At 57.4% G+C, this 20626-nt stretch overlaps 2 protein-coding genes across 4 annotated transcripts; both read right to left on the minus strand.

Moving 5' to 3' along the window:
• Window positions 1–6116: 6116 nt before the first annotated feature.
• SLC25A10 (solute carrier family 25 member 10) lies at window positions 6117–12735 on the minus strand. 3 transcript variants are annotated; one of them, XM_055408334.2, is made up of 11 exons: window positions 12612–12735; window positions 9872–9991; window positions 9226–9340; window positions 9098–9146; window positions 8822–8863; window positions 7929–7972; window positions 7738–7808; window positions 7397–7489; window positions 7045–7122; window positions 6443–6499; window positions 6117–6354 (listed from the first exon to the last, which is right to left on the minus strand). In XM_055408334.2, the coding sequence occupies exons 2-11, from the start codon at window positions 9953–9955 to the stop codon at window positions 6253–6255; spliced, it is 735 nt and encodes a 244-aa protein (XP_055264309.2). In that variant the 5' UTR covers window positions 9956–9991; window positions 12612–12735; the 3' UTR covers window positions 6117–6252. The 3 variants fall into 3 exon arrangements, with proteins under 3 accessions (XP_055264309.2, XP_055264308.2, XP_088685374.1); XM_055408333.2 differs by lacking the exon at window positions 12612–12735 and adding an exon at window positions 11884–12399; XM_088829248.1 differs by lacking the exon at window positions 12612–12735 and adding an exon at window positions 11597–11706.
• Window positions 12736–15724: 2989 nt separating this feature from the next.
• MRPL12 (mitochondrial ribosomal protein L12) lies at window positions 15725–19799 on the minus strand. Its single transcript, XM_055408338.2, has 5 exons — window positions 19596–19799; window positions 18798–18984; window positions 18542–18625; window positions 16079–16213; window positions 15725–15981 (listed from the first exon to the last, which is right to left on the minus strand). Exons 1-5 carry the CDS (start codon window positions 19667–19669, stop codon window positions 15865–15867), a joined length of 597 nt encoding a protein of 198 aa, XP_055264313.1. The 5' UTR covers window positions 19670–19799; the 3' UTR covers window positions 15725–15864.
• Window positions 19800–20626: the final 827 nt, after the last annotated feature.

A 20626-nucleotide genomic window follows, 5' to 3' on the forward strand; every position in this document is an offset into this window, starting at 1 on the left:
GGTATTGGGCCCCTGGGTGCTGTGTTGGGTCCCACTGCCTTCTGGTCCCTCCAGTTTGTCAGCAATTAGGAGGTGGGGGAGCGGGCGGTGTCAGAAGGAGGGGAGTAGGAGGGGAACAAAACTGCGTGACTGCACTTCCCTGGTGTTTCCATCCTCTTTGGGGAACTAGTATCTCTGGTGGAAAATAAATACTTTCTGAAAACTGGCATTTCCTCCACCTCACTTCTGTTTCTTTTTTTTTTTTTTCCTGTTAAATTCAAGCAAAGCAGGGAAAATACCCAAGACCTAGTGGCTGTGGTTGTTCTGGGAATGGGTCAGGGCCCGGGGTTGACAGGAAGGAAGTAATCTGCCCCTGAAAACCCTGCTGGGTGTGCAAATTTGTATTGTAGTGCATGGGTTACTTGAAACAACTATTCATAAACACACAGAATGACCAGTTTCGGTAACAAGGGAGTGAGGCAGGGGAGACGTGGACAGCCCAGCCTTGTTCTCGGGTCAGCTGGTGGAGGTCAGCTCCCTTCCCAGGCCACCACTCCTACCTGCTTCGTCTGGCCCTCTGTGCTCCTTTGGGCTGATTGCAAGATTTGCACCTCATCTCCAGCTGCCCCCAATGCCAGCAGCCTCATTCCAGGATCCAGAATTCCAAGGGCTGGATCAACAGGACTGGAGCAGGATAGGTACTTAGGAGTGTGTACATCACAAAGATGGCCTCCTGTCCCCAGCATCCATCACATCAATGTGGCTCTCTGACTGCTGCTGCCTCTATAGGTGCCACACGGTGTTCCTCATTTAATATGTTCCTTGCATGCATGCATGCTAAGTCACTTCAGTTGTCTGACTCTTTGCGACCCCATGGACTGTAGCCCACCAGGCTCCTCTGTCCATGGGATTCCTCAGGCAAGAATACTGGAAGACTGGCATTTCCATGTATGCCCTCCTCCAGGGGATCGTCCTGACTCAGGGATGGACGCTGCTGGACGGAGCACTAGAGAGCCTCACTGAGACACAGTCCGATGTGTCAACAGAGAGACCACAGAGATCAACACAGCCAGAGGCCGAAGTGCAAAGGACAGGTTCTAATCAGCACTATACTCCCAGTGGGGCAATTCCAGCATGAACTGAACTCAATTTCAACTTGTGCAGAGGTGACTGGCATTTTAAAGTGAGAATATGGGAATAGGGAGGGCTGAGAGCTCAGGCAATGGAGTCAGGCAGCAGTTATAAAGCAGGCAGGAGGCTGGGAGACCCCATCTGGTTCCTTAACAGCACTTGTCCGAAGTGAGCCTCTGGGTTCGCACAGAGGCCAGAGATGTCCAGCCTCAGGTGGGCGCTCTAAGCAGGGCTGGGGTTGCCCCAGGGATGCAGTTTGAGCTGTCAGAAACGGCGTCTTTCTAGACCTGATGCAGAAGCAAGCTTTGAGACAAGCCTAGCTAGAGTTTGGTCAAGGAGAGAAAATTTTAGTCACCACATACCATACAATCCCTCCATGAAAAGTGTACAATTCAGGGGACTTCCTTGGTGGTCCAGTGGCTAAGACTCCGTGCTCCCAATGCAGGGGTGTACAGGTTCAATCTCTGTTCAGAGAACTAGATCCCACATGCCAAAATTAAGACCCAGTGCAGCTAAATAAATATTTTTAAAAATAAAGTGTACAAGTCAATGAATTTTAGTATTATTCATAGAATTGTGCAACCATCCTATACTAATACATTTGAAACATTTCCGTAACTCCGAAAAGAAATCTATCTCCGTTTGTAGTCACTCCCAATTTCCCCACCCCACTACACCCCACCCACCCCACCCCATCCTAGCTCCCGGCAACCACTCATCTACTGGGTTGGCCAGAAAGTTCATTCTGGTTTTCCCATAAGATCATGCAGGAAAACCTGAATGAACTTTTTGCCAACCCAATACTTCCTGTCTCTGGATTGGCCTGTCCTGGGTGTTCATTGGAAGGACTGATGCTAAAGCTGAAACTCCAATACTTTGGCTACCTCATGCAAAGAGTTGACTCACTGGAAAAGACTCTGATGCTGGGAGGGATTGGGGGCAGGAGGAGAAGGGGACGACAGAAAATGAGATGGCTGGATGGTATCACCAACTCGATGCATATGAGTTTGGGTGAACTCTGGGAGTTGGTGATGGACAGGGAGGCCTGGCGTGCTGCGATTCACGGGTTCGCAAATAGTCGGATATGACTGAGCGACTGAACTGAACTGAAACCCTTCATACAAATGAAAAAGTGAAAGTGATAGTCACTCAGTGGCATCTGACTCTTTCCACCCCATGGACTGTAGCCAGAATCACATAATACGTTGTCTTTAGTGACTTACTGCTTCCACTCAGTGTTTTCAGGTTTCATCTATGTTGTAGCATGGCAGTGTTTCACTCCCTCTTATGGCCAAATAGTATTACATTATACAAATATACCACATTTGACTTATGTGCTCATCAGGTGATGGCCCTTCAGGTTGTTTCCACCTTTTCGTTGTAATAAGTAAAATGCTGCTCTGAAGAATCCTGTGCAAGTTTTTTTGTGGCCAAGTGTTTCTAAGACCCTGTAGCAATAGGCCCAAACTTGGCCAATAACTGCCAGCTTCCCTAATTTCTGCCTCCGCTTCCGACTCAGCACCAACCAGAGAAAGCCAAGTATGCTCCCCTAACGAACTACAGGGGTTGCAGCACCTCCAGGCGGCCCCCCACAGCTTCCCCAAGCGCAGGGCTCCCACTTGGGGCGCATCTGAGCCTCCCTCTCATGATGAAGCTCCTCTGCCTGTCTTTGGGGTTCTGCCAACATGCAAGTGAGGGGGCTGCCTCCCCGCTATAGCAAGCCAAGCACACAACTCCGCTTGTTCTCATTTTGCGTGGTCTTCACTCATTTCTACACATTTTATAGTTTAAGCTCTGTGGTCCATTTTGAGGAATGTTTGCCTGTGTGTGGGAGGGCCCAGGCTCACTCTGCGTGTGGATGTCCAGTTGTCGAAAAGGCGTCTTTCCCTGCTGCCTTGTCTTGGCACCCTTGCTCAAACTTCTTGACAATGAACTCCTGTTGTGTAACTTTTTGTGAACTATTGTCTTTAAGGAAGAAAGGTGGAGATTGAATCATGAAATGCTGAGCTTGCTTCCCTGCCAGCATGAAATCCATCACTTCCTTACCTGGAATCAGGTGACCCACAAGTGGGGCTGCTCCCCTATTTTGCTTGCCTTCTCAGGCTGGTTCTGAGCCAACACAGGTGGAGAACTCCCTGGGGAAGGGCCTCATCCCTGACTTGCCCCCATTTTCCTGCTTTCCCCTGCCTGCCTCGTTTTTCCCCTCTGCGCCCCCATCCAGGAAGCTGGGCCCCTGCAGGGTGGGTGGGCAGGTACTGTGCCTGAAGCCCTCCCCCATGGCCCACCAGTAAACACTGCATCGCTTCATTACCCTTTGCACCCCGCCCTGCAGTACCCTCCCCAAACCACACGGGGCCCTTCATCCCCTGACACTGGTCCAGGAAGTGCCACGTAAGCTGGCTGGGCTGGGAGGAGGCTGGTGAAATGCCATCTTCCCAGGCTGCCTGGGCACTCTTGCAGGCAAGTAAAGAGGATCCCAATGCTTCAGATCAAAGCAGCTTTAAGGGCAGAGAATGTGACCCTGTGTGACCAACGTTTCTGAGATTTGCTGTTTTCAACTTGCCAGGGGTCTGAGAAGTGGCAGCCTGCCCCACACCCAGTCACGTGCCCCGCCCCTCCCAGTTTACTTCCTGGGCTCTGGGTTCCAACCACCTCAGTGGGACTCCAGCCTGGGTGCTGGGGCACCAAACTGGACATTCTGTGAGGCTCTGGGTGCTCCATTCCCACCTGCTTGCCTGCCCAGTGCTCAGGAAGTCTGGCCCGCAGCCATGTGTGCTTCCAGACCCCATAGCTGCTTCGTGCCCAAACACTGCAGCGGAAACTGCACTCTACACCCAGTACTGTCACCCAAAAATGTAACTCTAATCCAGGTCTCTCTACCAGTCTTAGGAAATTCACAGAGGAAGGGGCCAGATCGGACAGAAGCAGCTGGATCCAGGACCCGGCTTATCTCGCGGAGAGACAAGAGGAGGGGACATGTGCCATAGACGTGAGTAGATCTCAGCTGGACTTGATTCAAACAAAACCAACCACTTCATGATATGCATGTGGTAACCCAGGAAATTTGATGATGGTAACATGGGCCATTTTATGTACAATGAATTATTATTGCAGTTATGTTAGAATTTTTTAAAGACCGTTTTTGGAGACTTGTGAAGTATTTATCGATAAATGACAGGACATCTGAGATTTGCTTCCAAATAACCCAGTGGTGGGAAAGGGTCTGGAGGGCTTGGAGAACACAGACAGGCCTGGTGAAAACTCACCGCTGAGGCTCGGGTGGGCATGTGGGTGGTTTGTTGTTTATGTAACAGCTTTGTTGTAATAGTGTTTTCGGGTTACAGAGCTATGCGACCATAACCACGACTTAAAAATTCTTTTTATCTGCTTGAATTCTCCACAAGTCTCCTTGCTTCATGGCACGGGGTCAGAGGGACTGATGTCTGAACCACTTGGGGCATATCTGTTCTTTCCTGACTGGGGCAGCAGGAGCCCCAGAGTAGCTTCCACCTGTCCTGGGACAGCAAAAGGTCCCAGGTGGTGTTTACACCAGTCCTTGCCCCAGCCTGAGGGTGTGTAGCCCACAGAACCTGGGTCTGCCAGTTCCATCTGGGTTTGTTGGACGATAGGCCAGCATTCAAAAGGCCAGGGCTCTGACTCAAGGGGCACCTCCAGGGAGACCAGGCAGCAGCACCACCCTTGCCCCCACTACAGGACTGTCTCGGGGGGCTCATAGTGCCAGGTGCCTGCTGGGAAGGGGCAGCCCTGGGTGGGGGGTCCATGGTGACCTGGATCCAGGACTGCAACACTGACGTGTCCCTCAACCAGCCCCATGCCCTGCTCTTCCCCCAGCCCTCTGCTCACAGGCCATCCCAGTGTGTCCAGTCACAGCTGGGACTTCTCCCCTGCCCCTCCATAAACCCTAGAGCCCTATTTGGAAGGTGCAAAGGAGGATTTCATAGGCCCTGACCGCGAGGCAGACTAGTTAGGGGCCTGGATGCAGAACCAGACTCAGCACTTCACCGTCCTTTATTAACATCCCTGCAGGGCAATGTGGGACTGCTGGCCACTTGCTGGGGGCATGGGGTAGTGGCACAGTGCCCACGTGACTCGGGGAGACCAACAGATGCAGCCCCAGCCTCATTTGCAGGCTGCTTTGGGCATTTTGGCTGACCGGCTACTGGAGACCTTGGCAGGTCTGCAGTCAGCCTCCGTGGATGTCACACTCCTGCTCAGGGAGCCGGGAGGGGTCATTGCAGTCCCCGAAGACAGCAGCTGCCTCCTGGCGCTGAAAGATTTTGGTGGAACTAATTATTAAAGCTGGGCTTCCGTGGTGGCTCAGTTGGTAAAGAATCCGCCTGCAATGCAGGAGACCTGGGTTCGATCCCTGCGTTGGGAAGATCCGCTTGGCAAAGGGAATGGTTACCCACTCCAGTATTCTGGCCTGGAGAATTCCATGGACTGGATAGTCCATGGGGTCACAAAGAGTCGGACAGGACTGAGCGACTTTCACTTTCACTTGTTAAAGCCAGTGGGGGTGGGCTGGACCAGCAGGGGTGGGTGGGGTACCTGAGCGTCACAGGCAGGCCCTTCCTCCTGGGAACTCATTCTGCCCTGACCTGGCAGCTGTGGGGCGCAGCTACCTTAAAGAACAGCGTGAAAGCCATGGTCCCTCTCCTGGGATGAAAGTGCAGGTGCACGTCATTCGACAAGTGGCGCTGGGGGTCCGCACCCCCTACCCTGCCACCCGGGTCCTCATTGGGAGCTGCTGGGGGTCCTGGGCTTCGTGAACGGAAGACACTTCAGCCCAGGGTTAACTGCCTACCTGGGGAGAGAACACCCAGCCCGGGGCCTACACCCTCCGAGGGAGTCACTGCTGTGCACAGGGCGCTGCTGGACACTGGGCAGGGAGAGTCAGTGGCGGCAGCGGGAGGTGGAGGTGAAGCCAGCAGCTCGAGAGGGGACAATGGTCACTGGGCTGGCCAGGCAGGCCGGGGTGGGGGTCCTCGGCCAGGGAGGAGGGGGCCGGAGCACGGTGGGCAGGTGCTGGGCTCAGGGCAGTGCTCAGCTGCCAACCCTCCGGGACTCTGGAATAAACTGGTGCAGAGGGCTGGGCGTGACCCAGCTGCTCCCACCGCCATATCAGGACGGCACTTTGATGCCAAAGTGCTTGCGAAGCTGTTCCAGAAACACGAACGTGAGCACAGTGTGGGGCATGAGGCGGATGCCGGCAGGCACGAGGCCCTGTGGGAGAAAGGAGGGGAGCGTGAAGACAGCCCTGGAGGGGGAGCCCCCCACCCTACACCCCCTGCCCTGCCCCCCCGCCCCAAACCTTGTAGAAGGCCAGCGGCCCCAGCTTCGCTGTCTCCATGGCGCAGTGCAGAACACCCTGCAAAAAACACCAAATAATGAAATAAAATGGAAAGCTGCTTCTCGAAAGGCAGGAGCTCCCACAACCTCATCCCCTCCCCCCACCCGCCACCAGTGCCAGTAGCTGGTCACTAGATAGTGGGTGTAAGTGTGCAGAGCAGTGGGCCTGAAAGTTCAAAGGTAAACACGGGGAGTAGCGCTGGTGGGCACAAAGGTCAAGCACTGCCCTCGCCCATTAGCCAGGCAGAACTAGAATTTACAGGCACACCAGGGCCAGGCTGACCCGCCAGGCACCCACGGTTCTTGGGTGGCTGCCACAGACACAGAAGATACCAGGCGTGGTGGAGGGAGCCCCCGACAGGTGCTTGGCCCCAGGCGCTGGACCTGCCACCCTGCTATGACCGGGCTGCCTCTGTTACCATGTCAAAGAACCTGACTTAAAAACACACTCGGGGCCCAGGCGGCTGCAGGCCTGATGGCAACTGGGAGGGACACAGCCTCGTCTGTACCCCGGCCCAGGGACACAGGCTCACCTGGCAGCGGCAGGGCGGGGGCCCCACTCACCCGATACTCGCCCTTGGCATTCATCAGCCGGGTCTTCAGCACATCCAGGGGCTGGCACAGGAATGTGGCACATCCACCCTGGAGGACAAATGTCACCAATGGGTCTGCCAGGAGGGCACCCCTTACCTCCCCTCCGCAGGCTCATCTGGACCCCCAGGAGGTGTCCCCGTGGCCACGGGGACAGCACGAACAGTCCCAGTCTGGGCTCTGGGGATCTGTAGGCTCCTCCCACTAATGCAGAGCCTGAGAAGGGCAGCCACCACCCTTGCCAAAGCCTCCTACCATTCTGAGCCCTTGCTCTGCCCAGGCACCCCCAGCTGCCAAGGCTGGTCAGGGACCTCCCACTACTCACCGCAATGAAGCTGGCAATAAAGTGAGTGAAGATGCTGTCAGACAAGTAGCCCGTGCTGATGACCAGCTGCTTGGCTTGATCATAGCAGGATAGCTGTTAGGAAACGGGGATGGTCAGGACATGAAGGGCAGCTCAGGGGAAAGCAGATGGGGCCCGCAATGACACCAACTGGACTGACCAAGTACCTGCTCGGAGGGTCACCTACAGGCACCACACCGGGGCAGGCAGACAAGGCCCACCTGAACCCACATCTGCAGCCCCACATGTGTCAGTGCCCGCTGCCTCCTGGGACCCTGGCCCCCAGATGCTGCCTGAGAGTGCCACCCCAAGCCAAGCCCTACCTGGCCCACGGTGACCAACATCCCTCGACTGGACGCCATGGTTGCGCCTGAGAACAGCTTCTTCAGACCCTCTGTAGGGGTAAGAGGAAAGGTTGGGTGCCCAGCCCGAAGCACCCCTCCCCAGCCTCCCCCCAAGGCCCGCTACCAGGTCCTGCCTGGAGGCTGCCCCAGGCCCCCACCTCCTGTCTTACCTTCTCGGGCCACACGGTACAGGCCGTCCAGGGCGTGGGCATAGCTGCCGGGGAACAGAGAGTGAGGCTCTCCCTGACCACAGGCTCCCACGGGAAGGTCCTCCCCATGAAGAGCCATGTCCCCCATCACAGGCCAGGAGGAACCCAAAGCATCACAGGGCCAGAGGACATCAGCTTTTTCTGAGAACTCAGAGCGGTCTCACTGCTCAGGGGACCTCAGGGCCTAAAGATCCCCCGGGTTCCACAGAAAACCCCCTCGCTGGGGGGCTGCCAGCTCCGAGGCTGGTCACGCCTGCAGGCTGTTAACAAGGGCGGGAGGATGGGACCCTGCCAGGTCCCCTTCCCAACCTACTCAATCTGCCCTCCCCATGGCCTATGCTCCAGCCAGAGAGTAGACAATGGGATCGCCTGGGGCCACATTTCTCCCTGAACTGGCTGGTGCTGGCGCCCAGGGTTTAACTACAGTGTCTGTCCATAAACAGGGTCTCAGAACCCACGGTGTCTCAGATCTCACACAATATGATGTTTTTAATCATAGAAACAACCACCCAGCTCCCAAACCCTTTTGAAGACCACTTAAGCTTCTAACTTACCCTCTGTGAAGCATGTACAGATGTGAGAGGGAGCAGAGTGACCAGCCCTGCCCACCTCCCAGTCCGGCCTCCAACCCTGGGTCCTCCCACAGGGGTAGGACCCAGAGATGCTGGAAGCCCCCTCGGGATTGCAGAACAGACGCTCACAATGTATGTTTCCAACATCTACCAGTCGCCCCATTGCTCCACCTGACCCCACAGGTGTGGTGGCCTGTAGGAGTCCCCACTGGGTCCCGTAGAGCTGCTCGGGGGTCCTCTCAGCCCTGGCCCCCAAACCCCTAGGCACACCGTGCGACTCACTTTCGGCGCTGATTCTGGGGCAGCTTCATGTCATTCTGCATCCTTAAAAACAAGCAGAGAGTTCAGGGGTGCAGGGCCAGTCACCCCACAGACCCCAGCGGGAGTGAGCAGCTGGCCCCACCCGGGGCTGCCCCACCACAGGCTCAGCACCACCCTCCAGCGCCCCGGACCCCAAGATCTGAGTGACACATTTTAGGCTGAACACACTGAGACCCTAGTGAGCCAACCTGGCTCCGCCAGGGGACAGCAAGACCCTGGCCTCAGGGCTGCACTGACCTGACGTTGACCATGTCCGCAGGGGTCCCCACAAAGCCGCCGATGCAACCTGGCACAACAGCCAACACGTGACCACTGGCAATGCCTTCTGCCTCACCTGCACCACCCCCTCCCTCCCAGCTGCTCACCACTGACGGAGCCCAGCAAGACCTTCTGGTAGAAGGGCAGGGGGCCCTCACTGCCCCTGGTCACCTGGTCCCGCACAGTGTCATAGATGGCAAACCGAGTCAGGGAGTAGGTCATCTGGGGAGAAGGGGCCCAGCTCAGAGGGTGCAGGAGGAAGGATGGCGCGGGGCACCCCCACCCTTGGCCCTCCGGTGCACGGACATCACCATGTGGGCCACAGGGACACCCAGGAACCTTCCAGAGGCCACAGAGCCAGCAAGCAGCTGAGCCAATTCAAATACCAAGGGCTGGCTGAGTCCAGGCCCCATGCCTCCTCATCCCCTACCATGTCCCTGCAAGCCTGTTTCCCCATCTGTAGGCGGACGTCTCGGGCCAGCTGTGCCGACTCTGCAAGGCAGAAGCCATGCCCTACGCCCAGCCCGGGGAGCTGCTGGTCCCGCAGGCCTTGTAGTTCCGTCCTTGTAAGCAGTCTTGAGAATGAGAGAGTAACTTCCAGGCCCAAAGGGCATCTATGGTGGACAGGAGGGAAGCCAGCGACCCCTCCGCCTCCGTGGGCTGAGAGTGGGCTCTGGGATCGAAACCTACGGGATCGCTGGCTGTGAGCCTCCACCCACCCACTACGCTGGGAGATGGGGGCCCCAGAGGTACCTGTCTGCACAGGGAGGCGCTCAGCCCGTTGTAGAGCGCCAGGACGCCGTCAGAGCGCACCACCTGCAGCGCCATGCCCGTCATGCGCAGCTTCACCTCCTGCTGCGTCTGCAGGTGCACCTGTGGGGGAGGGGCCCACCCGCTCAGAGCTGCTCCCCACCCGGAGCCTGCCCGACCAGCTCTGCTCTGAAGCCCTCTGCCACAAGTGCTACCAGCACCCGTATTGAGACAGGAAACTGAGGCCTCCGAAGGCACCAGCTGGGGCATCTGGCGCCAAGCTCCGTTCCATGCCATCACCTCACAGGAGACAACGCCAGCCAATACGGGAGCGCAATTCCAGCTGTCCTGGGGCGGAGTCTTCAGCCCCTTCCTTTAGATGAGGACACTGGGAGACTCCAGAGCCCCACCTGGTAGCTTCCCAAGAGGGACAGAATTAGGGGACTCAGAGATGTCCTGAGGAAACAGGGGAGACTCGGGAGAGGTGGGTGGGGCTCCGTGGGGCACCCACGGGAGGGGCACTTCCGAGTCCATTCTTGCCCCACACTCTCAGGTCCTACACGTCCTGACTGGACACGCTGGGGCAAGTTACTGACTCTGCTGCCTTAGTCTCTCTCGGCTGTGAACTGGGAACCTAGGGCCTGGGGGCAGGGTGGCCACGCAGCAGCACCCCATGCAGGCAAGCCACTGTGAGGGTTCAGCCAAGACGTGGGGCAAAGGCAGAGATCAAGGACCTTTAAGATACTTTTTTGCCCAAAGACAATGCCGAGAGATTAAAAACTCTGGCCAGGGCCTCTGCTGGAGGCCTCTATGGCTGCCCACACTGCCTGCTGCAGCCCAGCCCAAGGCCATGTGCTCCCTGGGCCAGAGGGCGGCCACATTCCTGTGGCCAGCCACCTCCCAGACTCCCACCCCCACGCTAAGTGCGCTGCAGCAAAATAACACCTGGGGGTAGGGCAAGGGGCAGTGACGCCCAAAGGAGCCTTAGACAAGGGGAAAGGCTGGCCTGGGACCAGGGAAGGCTCCAAGAGTCCTTGAAAGCTGTTTCTACCTCTGGGCAGACAGTCAGTCTGACCCTCCAGGGCCTGTGATGGGGGTGAGGGGAGGAGGGCACAGGGACCTGCATGGGCACCCAGAAAGTAAAACAAAGCAGGCATGAGAAAGGTTTCCTCTTCCTACAGACCAAAAGCACCTTAATACCTGGCCCTGCTCGGCCAGGCCACGTCACAGGCCCTGGCGGCTACCAGGAGCCACAGAGGACTCTCCCAGATCTCTGAAATGTCAGTTTCAGGCCCACCCCCAACATCTACTAATTCTGCCTTTCCTGGTGGCCAAGCCAAAGCTTGAGGGATAGTTGGATCAGCCCAAGACACAGGTGCCAATCCTTTCAAGGGGGCCAGCGTGGGTTTCAGGCTGCTCTGGGTGGGAATAAGGAAGGGGATGGCCAAGTAACCGCTCTTGCCAACAGCCTCCCCAAGACCACAGCACAGGTACCGTGGCCCAGGGCCCACTTCCCAAAATAAGCTGAGTTTCTGGCCTTTGTGGTGAGAAAGAAGCAAAAAACTGGTCTGCCTCAGAGACAAGGGAAACTGTCTTCTTCTGCCCCATAGGCATTTTTTTCAAAAAAAATGTAGAAAGTGTGATTGCTTCTCGATGGAAGAAACAATCGCCCTCATTGGGCAGGACCTGCACGCAGGCTGGGATCATGGCTTCCAGATGCTCACCCACCTCCCAGGAGGAAGCAGCCCAAAGCAGGGGTGCCGGCCACATCCCTCCTCCGTCTACCGGTGTGTTTGGTGGGCACCCACTAGGCAGAGGGAGCGCGTGGTCCTGCCGAGGTGCCGACAGCTGCGGTCACAGAGAACCACCCTCAGGAGAGCTGGGAGGGAGACCAGCCCAAGGTCACACAGGTAGCAGAGCGGGGGGCCAAGGGGCACCTCTGCCGCCCGTTCCACGCAGAGCCTCCGGGCGGGAAAGACAGCCCGGCCCGAGGCCCTCCCCACAGCCGTGCTCACCTTGAGCAGGTCCAGCGGGTGCGTGCAGCAGGCGGCCCCGCATGACGCCAGCCCACCGAAGTACCAGCGCGACACGCGCGCCTCGTCCGCCATGGCCCGGGCGCCGCCGCCGCTGCCGCCGCCACCAAGGAGCACAGGTACCGGCCCCGATGCGGCCTGTGAAACCCAGACGCCGGCCCGTCCCCGCTCCAGTCCCTCACCGGCCGACCCGACCCGACCCGACCCGGCCGGGTCCTCGCAGCCGCCCGCCGCGCGTTCAAAGGTTCGCCGGCCGCCCTCGCCGCGGACGACCAATGCACCCGCGCGGAACGGGGGCGGGAGCTAAGGGGCGGGGCCTCGCAGACCCCGCCTCCAAGTCCGAGGGTGGGTCCCGAGCCTTAAAGCGGCCGCGGCTCGGTAGGCTAGCGCGGTGGGCTCCACCGAGCCGCCCCAGTGGAGGCGGCTCAGTGGCACCCCCTCAGTGGGGCCCCCCACTGGCCGGACCGCCGGAAGCCTGCTAAGTGGACCTTCCTCGCTCCTCTCAGGGACCTGCGGCCTCCCCTATCCTGTGCCGGCCAGCCCACGGGGCGGCCCTGGCGCCTAAGGCACGTCTGCAAAGGTCACGGCCCGAGTAGCCTGGGCGCTCGGCCAGCCCCCACCCCTCCTAGAGGCCTGCCTCCCATAAGCGCCCTGCCTCTGCCTCGCGGCCCTGGTTTCCCACCCCCGCGGTGCAGGCCCCGGATACGTACGGCTGCTAGGGGCAGCGGAAAACCCACGGGGCCAACATGCGGATTACAGGCAATTCGGAGAGTAGCCGCCCCGCCTTAGGCCAGCTCTGACCAGACAGCCCCCAGGCGGCTACCCTGAGGCGGCACAGGATGGGGATGCTGGGGGTGAGGGCTCAGGCTCCTGGGGGGCGGTAGTCAACAAACTGTCCCGGCCTAGCCGGAGCAGGAGACCGCGCACCTCCTAGCAAACTGCAAGCGCGGTGCGCTGCTAGCCAGAAGGCGCGCCTGCGGGGCAGAGAATTCTGGGTCCCCAGGACCGCTTTTGGACAGGGCCCCATGGATCTCAGGGGAGGCAGAGCCAGAGACCCCTGCACTAGTAAAGGCCCCATGTCCTGCTGTCCCAGCTTAGCCACTGCTGCCCCCACCCCAAGGGAGAAGGCACCAGGGAAGCAAATCTTGGCCCCTGGACCCACTGGGCACATGGAATAACAAGTCCAGCCCAGCCTAAGCAAACAGGGATACTCTGTTGGAGGCAAAAGGTGCCAGAGCAAACCCTGCTATTTGCCTAAGTGGCCTCCTGGAAACTAACGAAACTGCCTTCCAGAACCACAGGAGGCCTCTGCCCTCTGTCATCAGTTGGGAGGTGAACAGCTGGCTGCAGAGATTTCCAGCCCAGAATTGCCAAGGAGCCTGGGATGGGGCCAGTGGTGGAGATGTGCTGAAAAGGCAGTTGGAAGTATGGGAGAAATCCTGGGAAAAACAGGAATACCCCAGGAGGGGCACTCTTTTTAGAAAAAGGTGGGTTTTGCAAACTATAGGTCAAGGAACTCAAAAAGATCCCAAATTTTCAAAAGGATCCCAAACACTTGTGCATAAATCCGAAAGGATGGGGACTTTAGTCAACGGCTTGGCCTAGCTGCCAGGCCAGGGCTGTTTTATGATCTGGTGTCTGTGCTGCAGCATCTACACTTTCACTTGGTTTCAGGGCAGGGAGGATGCAGCCATGTGGGTGGTCTGGCATATGTCAGGGTCCCTGGAATTGGCAGGGAGGAGGGGGTGGGGGGTGTCTATGGGGTGAGAACCACTGCTGTGTCCTCTGTGATCATCTCATGAGCCTGCACGAAGGTCGACTCCTACCAGGCTCTGAAGGGATCTTCTAAGTTCTTCTGTGGGTACCAGCAGGGCAACTCAGGATGCCCAGCAGACCCACCTCCCAACACCCGGCCTAAGGGCTAAGTGGGCTCCAGGGACCCAGGGTGATCCCCAGTGGCACACCCAACCTATTTCCAGGTCTGAGACACCTTAGAGCTACCACAGGCTGGAGCAGGCCAGGGGCAGCTGGAAGGGTCAAGAGGCCTGGGCCAGGGAGCCGCCTGGGAACGGGAGGCCAAGGATCTTCAGTGCCTTCAGACAGGACTCTGAGGTCAGGTGGGAGCACCGTGGCAGCATCCTGTCTGTTGCAAGCAATGTGGGAGGAGTTGGGCTTGATGGTCCCGCAGGTACAGACACCTTTAGCAATACTACCATGGACAGAGTGGCCCATCCTTGGCGGGTGGGGTGAAGGGAGCCCATGTCATCACCCTAGCTGCCCTAGAAAAAGATGAAGGAGCTCAGAGGATAAGCAGCCTTTAACTCACTGGAAAAGACTCTGATGCTGGGAGGGATTGGGGGCAGGAGAAGGGGACGACAGAATGAGATGGCTGGATGGCATCACCAACTCGAAGGACGTGAGTTTGAGTGAACTCTGGGAATTGGTGATGGACAGGGAGACTGGGCGTGCTGTGATTCATGGGGTCGCAGAGTCAGACACGACTGAGCGACTGAACTGAACTGAACTGAACTGAACCATGGACAGGGTAGCCCATCCTTGGTGGGTGGGGTGAAGGGAGCCCATGTCATCACCCTAGCTGCCCTGGAAAAAGATGAAGGAGCTCAGAGGATAAGCGGCCTTTAAAGGTCACCCATAGGGCCTGAGGTGGGGTGTGACCACACAGGCCTGGGCTGAGGGGTGTCCCTGAGCCTGAACCACTCCCTGCCCCTAGGAAAAGGCAGCAGATCAGCAGCCCACACTTAGCCCCAGGTAGCCAGCTGTCCCCTCTGCTAAGTGAAGGCACACCCAGAGATCTGGGGCTGGCCAATCATTAACTTCATGGGCCCCAGGCTCGGCTAGTGGAGCTCTCCAGTCAGGGGGCCGCCTCCCCTCTCCTGGGATTCTTCCTGCAATGATGGCCAGCTGGAAGCATGTCCTTGTGGAGGACCCCAGGTGGTGTGGGGGTTGCTGGGCACGTCTATCTGGGAGCCTGACAGCTTCTGGGTCTATCCTGAGCCATCTCACCCAGAGGGTAGCACTCCCAGACCAAATGTCCCCTTCTGGTCCCACAAACCAAGGGAGGGGCTGCAGGTGGGATCTGAAGACCCAGGCCAGAGGGGGTGGGTCCCCATAAGTCACAGGAACTATGGGCCTCCCCAGAGTGGATACTCAAAAAGCCCTGCAGCTGCCTGACCTCAGCCCCAGGGGCCTCCTGCCATGGGCCAGTGATGGCGCTTCCCCAGAAGGAAGCCAAGGGTCCTTGGAGAAAAGAGAGCATTAGGCAAAGCCTGCAAGCTTGGGTGGTCACTGCCATCTATAAATGTCACTCTGACACCAGGTCACCTCTTCTTACCAAACCCCTGGCTCTATGACAAAGCTCCCTGAGCCCCTCTAAGGGAGCAGCTGACGCCCCCCAACTGCTATAGGCTTGCAAAGCACACCCTCCTGCCTCTGTGCCCACCTATGGTACACACCTCACTCGCACCTGCCCAGGTCTGTATTTGCTGTTAAAGACCACCAATACTTAAAGACAAAGAGTTCCAAAGGCGCCCCCACCAGCTCCCAGGTGAAGATTTAGTGCCAGCCACGCAGGAGCTGCCACCACCACAAGCAGGACAAGTCTGCGTTGGGATCTCAGAGGACAGCCCGCTGCACGTGGTGCCCAACCGACACACACGACTCCACATACAGGGCCTGGACAATGCATTTTTCCCAGCGGCCACGGGGGGCGTGTACACTCCTGGTAGGTTCTAGAGTCCTTCTCCCTGGGGCTGCAGTCAGCGGCTGCCCCTCCCTCCCCATCTCAGCAGGTCCATCCGTCTGTCCCAGAACGGAGTTGGCCTTGTGGTGCGGATGCCCAGTTCTGCTCCAAGGCTGCTCCATCCACTGAGCCTGGGTGCTGGGTGCAAAGTAGGCAGAGCCCCACTCAGGGTCGGGGAACCCTGTCCACAGTCTCCTGGACGGCTACTCCAGAACCACAGTGCCACCCACTGCCTCCAGGGCCGCCTTGATCTTCTCGGCCTCGGCCTTGGCCACGTTGGCTTTGATTTCCTGAGGCAGGGATTCCACCAGCTTCTTTGCCTGCCAGAGAGTAAAGTCAGAACCCAACCTGGGCCTGGGCCAGCCTGAGAGCTGTCAGTGACGGCGGGAGAGGGCTGTGCGGTACACGGAACCTCACCTGGACGAGGTTGATACCCTGGACATAGTTCTTGATCTCCTTGATCAGCTTCACCTTGTCCACGGGCTTTGCCTCTGTCAGGCGGACAGTGAAATGTGTCCGTTCTTTTTGTTTGGGGACGTCTTCTTCTGCTGCCTGGGGGAGAGAGGCAGGAAGTGGGTGGCAAGGTGAGAAAGGACAGGGTGAAGCAAGCAGATTTTCATTCCCAGGCCACCCTGTCCTGTAACCCAAAGGCAAGACCCAGGCAGGCTGCCTGACAAAGCCTACGATTTTGCCAGGAGGCACAGTGAGACAGCGGGCTCAGGCTGCCAAATTGGGTGCCCTCCTTGCCTGATCCATTCCATGTCTCCAGATGCTGCTCTACAACTACCTTCTGCCCCCACCGCCCAGCACTCTAGTTTCCTTGTCCTTTAAAAATTGTAACTTTGGAGACAAGGAAAAATGACACTATAAGCGCTCTGCAGATAAAACAACACTACAGAAAAGCAGTGCAAGCCCAAGGTTACATACTGATGACAAATGTACAACCAGCTTCAGCTCCACCAGGTGACCAATGATGGGACAACTGGCCCTGACAGAGCTCCAGCGGTGAAGACTACAGCAGCCCTAGAGCAGAGACTATATGGGCCAACACCTGGGGCAGTTCTACTTTGGGTCTGCTGCCTAATTATTAACAGCACCCCCTTTATTCTTAAAAGCGCTCCAGTTTACACAAGCTCCACATTAATTCTCTCCCTCCTGGCCCCAGATGTTCGGCCTGTACAGTCACCTTCCAGTTCATGGTGTGGGGAGGACTGTGGACGAGGCTGGTGGCATTGTCAGACACATGTGGGATGTAGGACGCTCCACAGGACCCCTGACCTGGTTTCCTGAGTAGGTGATGGCGGGGGAAGGGGGTTGAGGGCAGCCATCCAGACTTAAGAGGCTTGAGAAACCCAACAACCAAATGCAACACACAGACCTCATTTGGATTTGAGTAAACTGACTGTTTTAAAAGAAAGTCTGGGATGTTCCTGGTGCTACAGTGGATAAAAATCTGCCTGCCAGTGCAGGGCACATGGGTTTGATCCCTGGTCAGGGAAGATTCCACATGCTTTGGAATAACTATGCCCATGCGCACAAATCCTGAGCCCGCACCCAGTAGGCTATGCTTTAGAGCCCATTCTCCACCAACAGAAGTGACCGCAATGAGAAGCCAGTGCACCGCAACTAGAGAGTCGCCCTCGCTCTCCACAACTAGAGAAAGCCTGCGAGCAGCAACGAAGACCCTGTGCAACCAAAAAGAAAATATTAAAAAAAAAAAGGGTCTGGAAATGGAACTTCCCTGGTGGTCCAGCAGTTAAAGAATATGGTTTCCAATGCAGAGGACAAGGGTTTGATTCCTGGTCAGGGAACTAAGATCCCGCGTGGCTTGGGGCAACGAAGCCCTCCTGCCTCAACAATAGAAAAGAAGATCCTGCATGCCGCAACTAATAAATAAAGAACTATTTGAAAAAGTCTGGAACTATTAGCAAAACTTGAAGAGGCTGGGGTAGGAAACCCTGCTAATTGCATTTGTTGTGCAAACAGCTCCTGGTAACATGAGGAAACACTGGTGCTTTTAGAGATGGATGGTGGAACACACGAGGCAGAAGAGGTCAGAAATCTGTCTAAAGCTTCAAAGAACAGGTGAAACAAATATGGCAAAACCTTTATGATTTATGACGCTGGGAGATGCATAGATCAATAATTGTGTTATTTCTCCTTGTGGATAAGTCCGAGATTTCCATGGCCCTGCCATCCCTCTGCCTCTCTCTCATCCTTAGCTCCTCAAGTCTTTCCTCAGAGTCACCTTCCCTGCTGCTGCTGCTGCTGCTGCGTCGCTTCAGTCGTGTCCGACTCTGTGCAACTCCATGGACGGCAGCCCACCAGGCTCCCCCGTCCCTGGGATTCTCCAGGCAAGAACACTGGAGTGGGTTGCCATTTCCTTCTCCAATGTATGAAAGTGAAAAGTGAAAGTGAAGTCACTCAGTCGTGTCCTACTCTTTGCAACTCCATGGACAGCAGCCTACCAGGCTCCTCCATCCATGGGATTTTCCAGGCAAGAGTACTGGAGTGCACCTTCCCTGCAGCATTTCTTAAAACTGTAACCCTCTCCCTCCCTTAAGAGCTTCTTCCTTAGTCTTTTCCCTTTCTGCTTGATACAAATTCTTTTTTCTTGTTTCCTCGCCTTTGGCTGTTCCCCTCCACCACAAACATGGGTCTTTATATGGGCAGGAACCTGCACAGTCTTGGCAGGGAAGAGGTGCCAGCGAGGCTGCAGGGGTGCCCACAGCCAGAAAGCGCACAGACCCGCAGCCGCACAGACCTGGTTGATGCAGGACCAAGATAAGGGATGAGGAGAGAAACCTGGCCATGTGAGGTGAGGCAAGATATCAGCTGGACACCAGAGAAACACCTCTTTACGCCCCGGCCTGGGCTCACCTCTGGGGCTGCTGGGGCAGGGGCAGCCCCTGGCACCATGCCACCCATCGGCATCAACCCGACATCTTGGATCTTCAGTGTTTTCTGCAGGGACAAAGAAGGGTAGTTTCAGGAACTGGTTGTCACACCCAGACATGCTCAGGAACACGCCTGGCAAGGTCCGTGCATTTATGGAGCACACTTTGGATAATTTACCAAACTCCCAAATATCCAAAAAGGGGCCCCAGAGCTCCCTGCCCAGCCTGAGCACTGATACCTTCAGGAGCTCGTTGAGGTCGGAGATCTCCAGCAGCGTGAGGCTGGCAATGTCCTGGACCAGCTGCTGGATCTTGGGGGGATACTCCTTGGGGGCGTTATCCAGGGGGGCACCAGTGAGAGCCTCCCCCCTTCGATGGCTGCTGCATCTCATAAGCCGCACAGCGCAGACATGAGGTACCTGTTGCCTGAACCCCATTAAAACAGAGTCGTCAGCCTAGCACTGGCAGGTGACATGCGCCAGGCAGGTAGGTGCCATGAGCTCAGAAGATCTGGCTCCTTGGTCCCAACCCAGGTTCTCAGACTCCAGGGACCGCGTGGATAACAAAAGGGATTTCCCAGCCATTTTATATATTCTTCAAAGGGCCTTGGAAAACCCACATAACTTTGCAGACACTCTACCCACGATGCTTCTGGTTTGGATGAACTCTACCAGACCATGGATGTAAAGGGATTACCTGAATGCATTTTGCCGCGCAAACTTCCAGAACCTGGGGTCCCTGGCGGTAGAACGCCAGATCAACTCATGGGAGTCCTACCACGTCACTGTGCTGCCGGGGAAACTGAGGCCCGGAGAAAAGCATGGACCGGTCCAAGGTCATCCGGGGCCACCCCAGAACTATCGGCGGCCCGTGAGGTTAGGGGATCGTTGAGTGGGGAACGTGCCTACCAACCACGTAGGGACTCGCCGAGTCGGGAGAAGCCCCCCGCCCGCGGACGCCTCCCCAGCGTGCACCCACAGTGCTGGGCCAAGGGCCCCATCCTACCAGCCTGCCCGGCCCTCAGCGGCCCGCAGTACCTGGCGAGGCGAAGCGCAGCGGCTCGAAGTCCGAGACACGGCCCCCGTAGGAGGCTTGTAGCCGACGGCAGCATCGCTCCACAGGAGAGAAGGTCACACGCGATCCTAGTAGGCGGGACGTTCTAGCCACCGGGGCCACCGGACATACGAGCTGGGGAGGACACTCTAGCCGCCAGGACTACCGAGCATAGAGTTGAGTAGTACGCTCTAGCCTCCAGGACAGCCGTGCATACAAACTGGAGGAGGACGCTCTAGCCTCAACTCGACTTGCCTCCTCTCGCTCCGCGAGATTATGCAAAAGACAACGGGCGGCGCAGGCGCAGAGCTTCGGTGAGGGGGCGGTGGCCCGACGACGGCTGATCTGGGCCCTTCCCGCCGAGGGGCGAATGAAGCCGAGAGAAGGCCGAGACCCGGCGCCGGGGTTCGTTCGAGTCGGGAAAGCGGACTGTCCTCTCGATACACTAGGGACGACGGACAGGGATCTGACCGTGTTGAACGGCACAGTGACACCTGCAGCAGAGTCCGGGCATGTAACGTTTGCGCTGCCGCAGGGCACGCCCGGGCATCCTCAGTGCCCTTCCTCCTGAAGTCCGTTGCGGGGGCCCGGCCGCCCGTGGCCTGTGGTCACCTGGCGAGAGGGAGCTCCCCGGCCCTCTGGGCCACTTTCTCCTCGGTCTCCTTCTGTATCTAAACGGATGCCTTGCAGGCCAGCTCGGGAACATATTTGGTCCTTCCGTCCTGGCCGCCGCAGTAGCGTAGTCGCCCCCCTCCGCCTGAACCAGACCCGCAGCGAGCTAGCAGCTCTGCTTGCAGCGTCTGCTAAGGGTTGTGATGAGCCCAGAAGGGGTCGAGGTTGGGGGTCCTTGGGAGAATTTCTAAGTCTGGACTCTTGTCTCCAGCTGCCCGAATCCTCTGCACTCTTGCTGCTTAGTTCAGCTCCCAAATACCTGGCATATGGGGTGTCCCCAGCCCTTCGGGTCCTAGGGCCTTTGCTCCTTAAATGTAGCAGGGGACATAACCCTCTCCTTCTG

This window comes from Moschus berezovskii, chromosome 20 (genome assembly GCF_049115385.1).
Source record: "Moschus berezovskii isolate FMDL1 chromosome 20, NW_MosBer_1.0, whole genome shotgun sequence".
NCBI classification, from domain to species: domain Eukaryota; kingdom Metazoa; phylum Chordata; class Mammalia; order Artiodactyla; family Moschidae; genus Moschus; species Moschus berezovskii.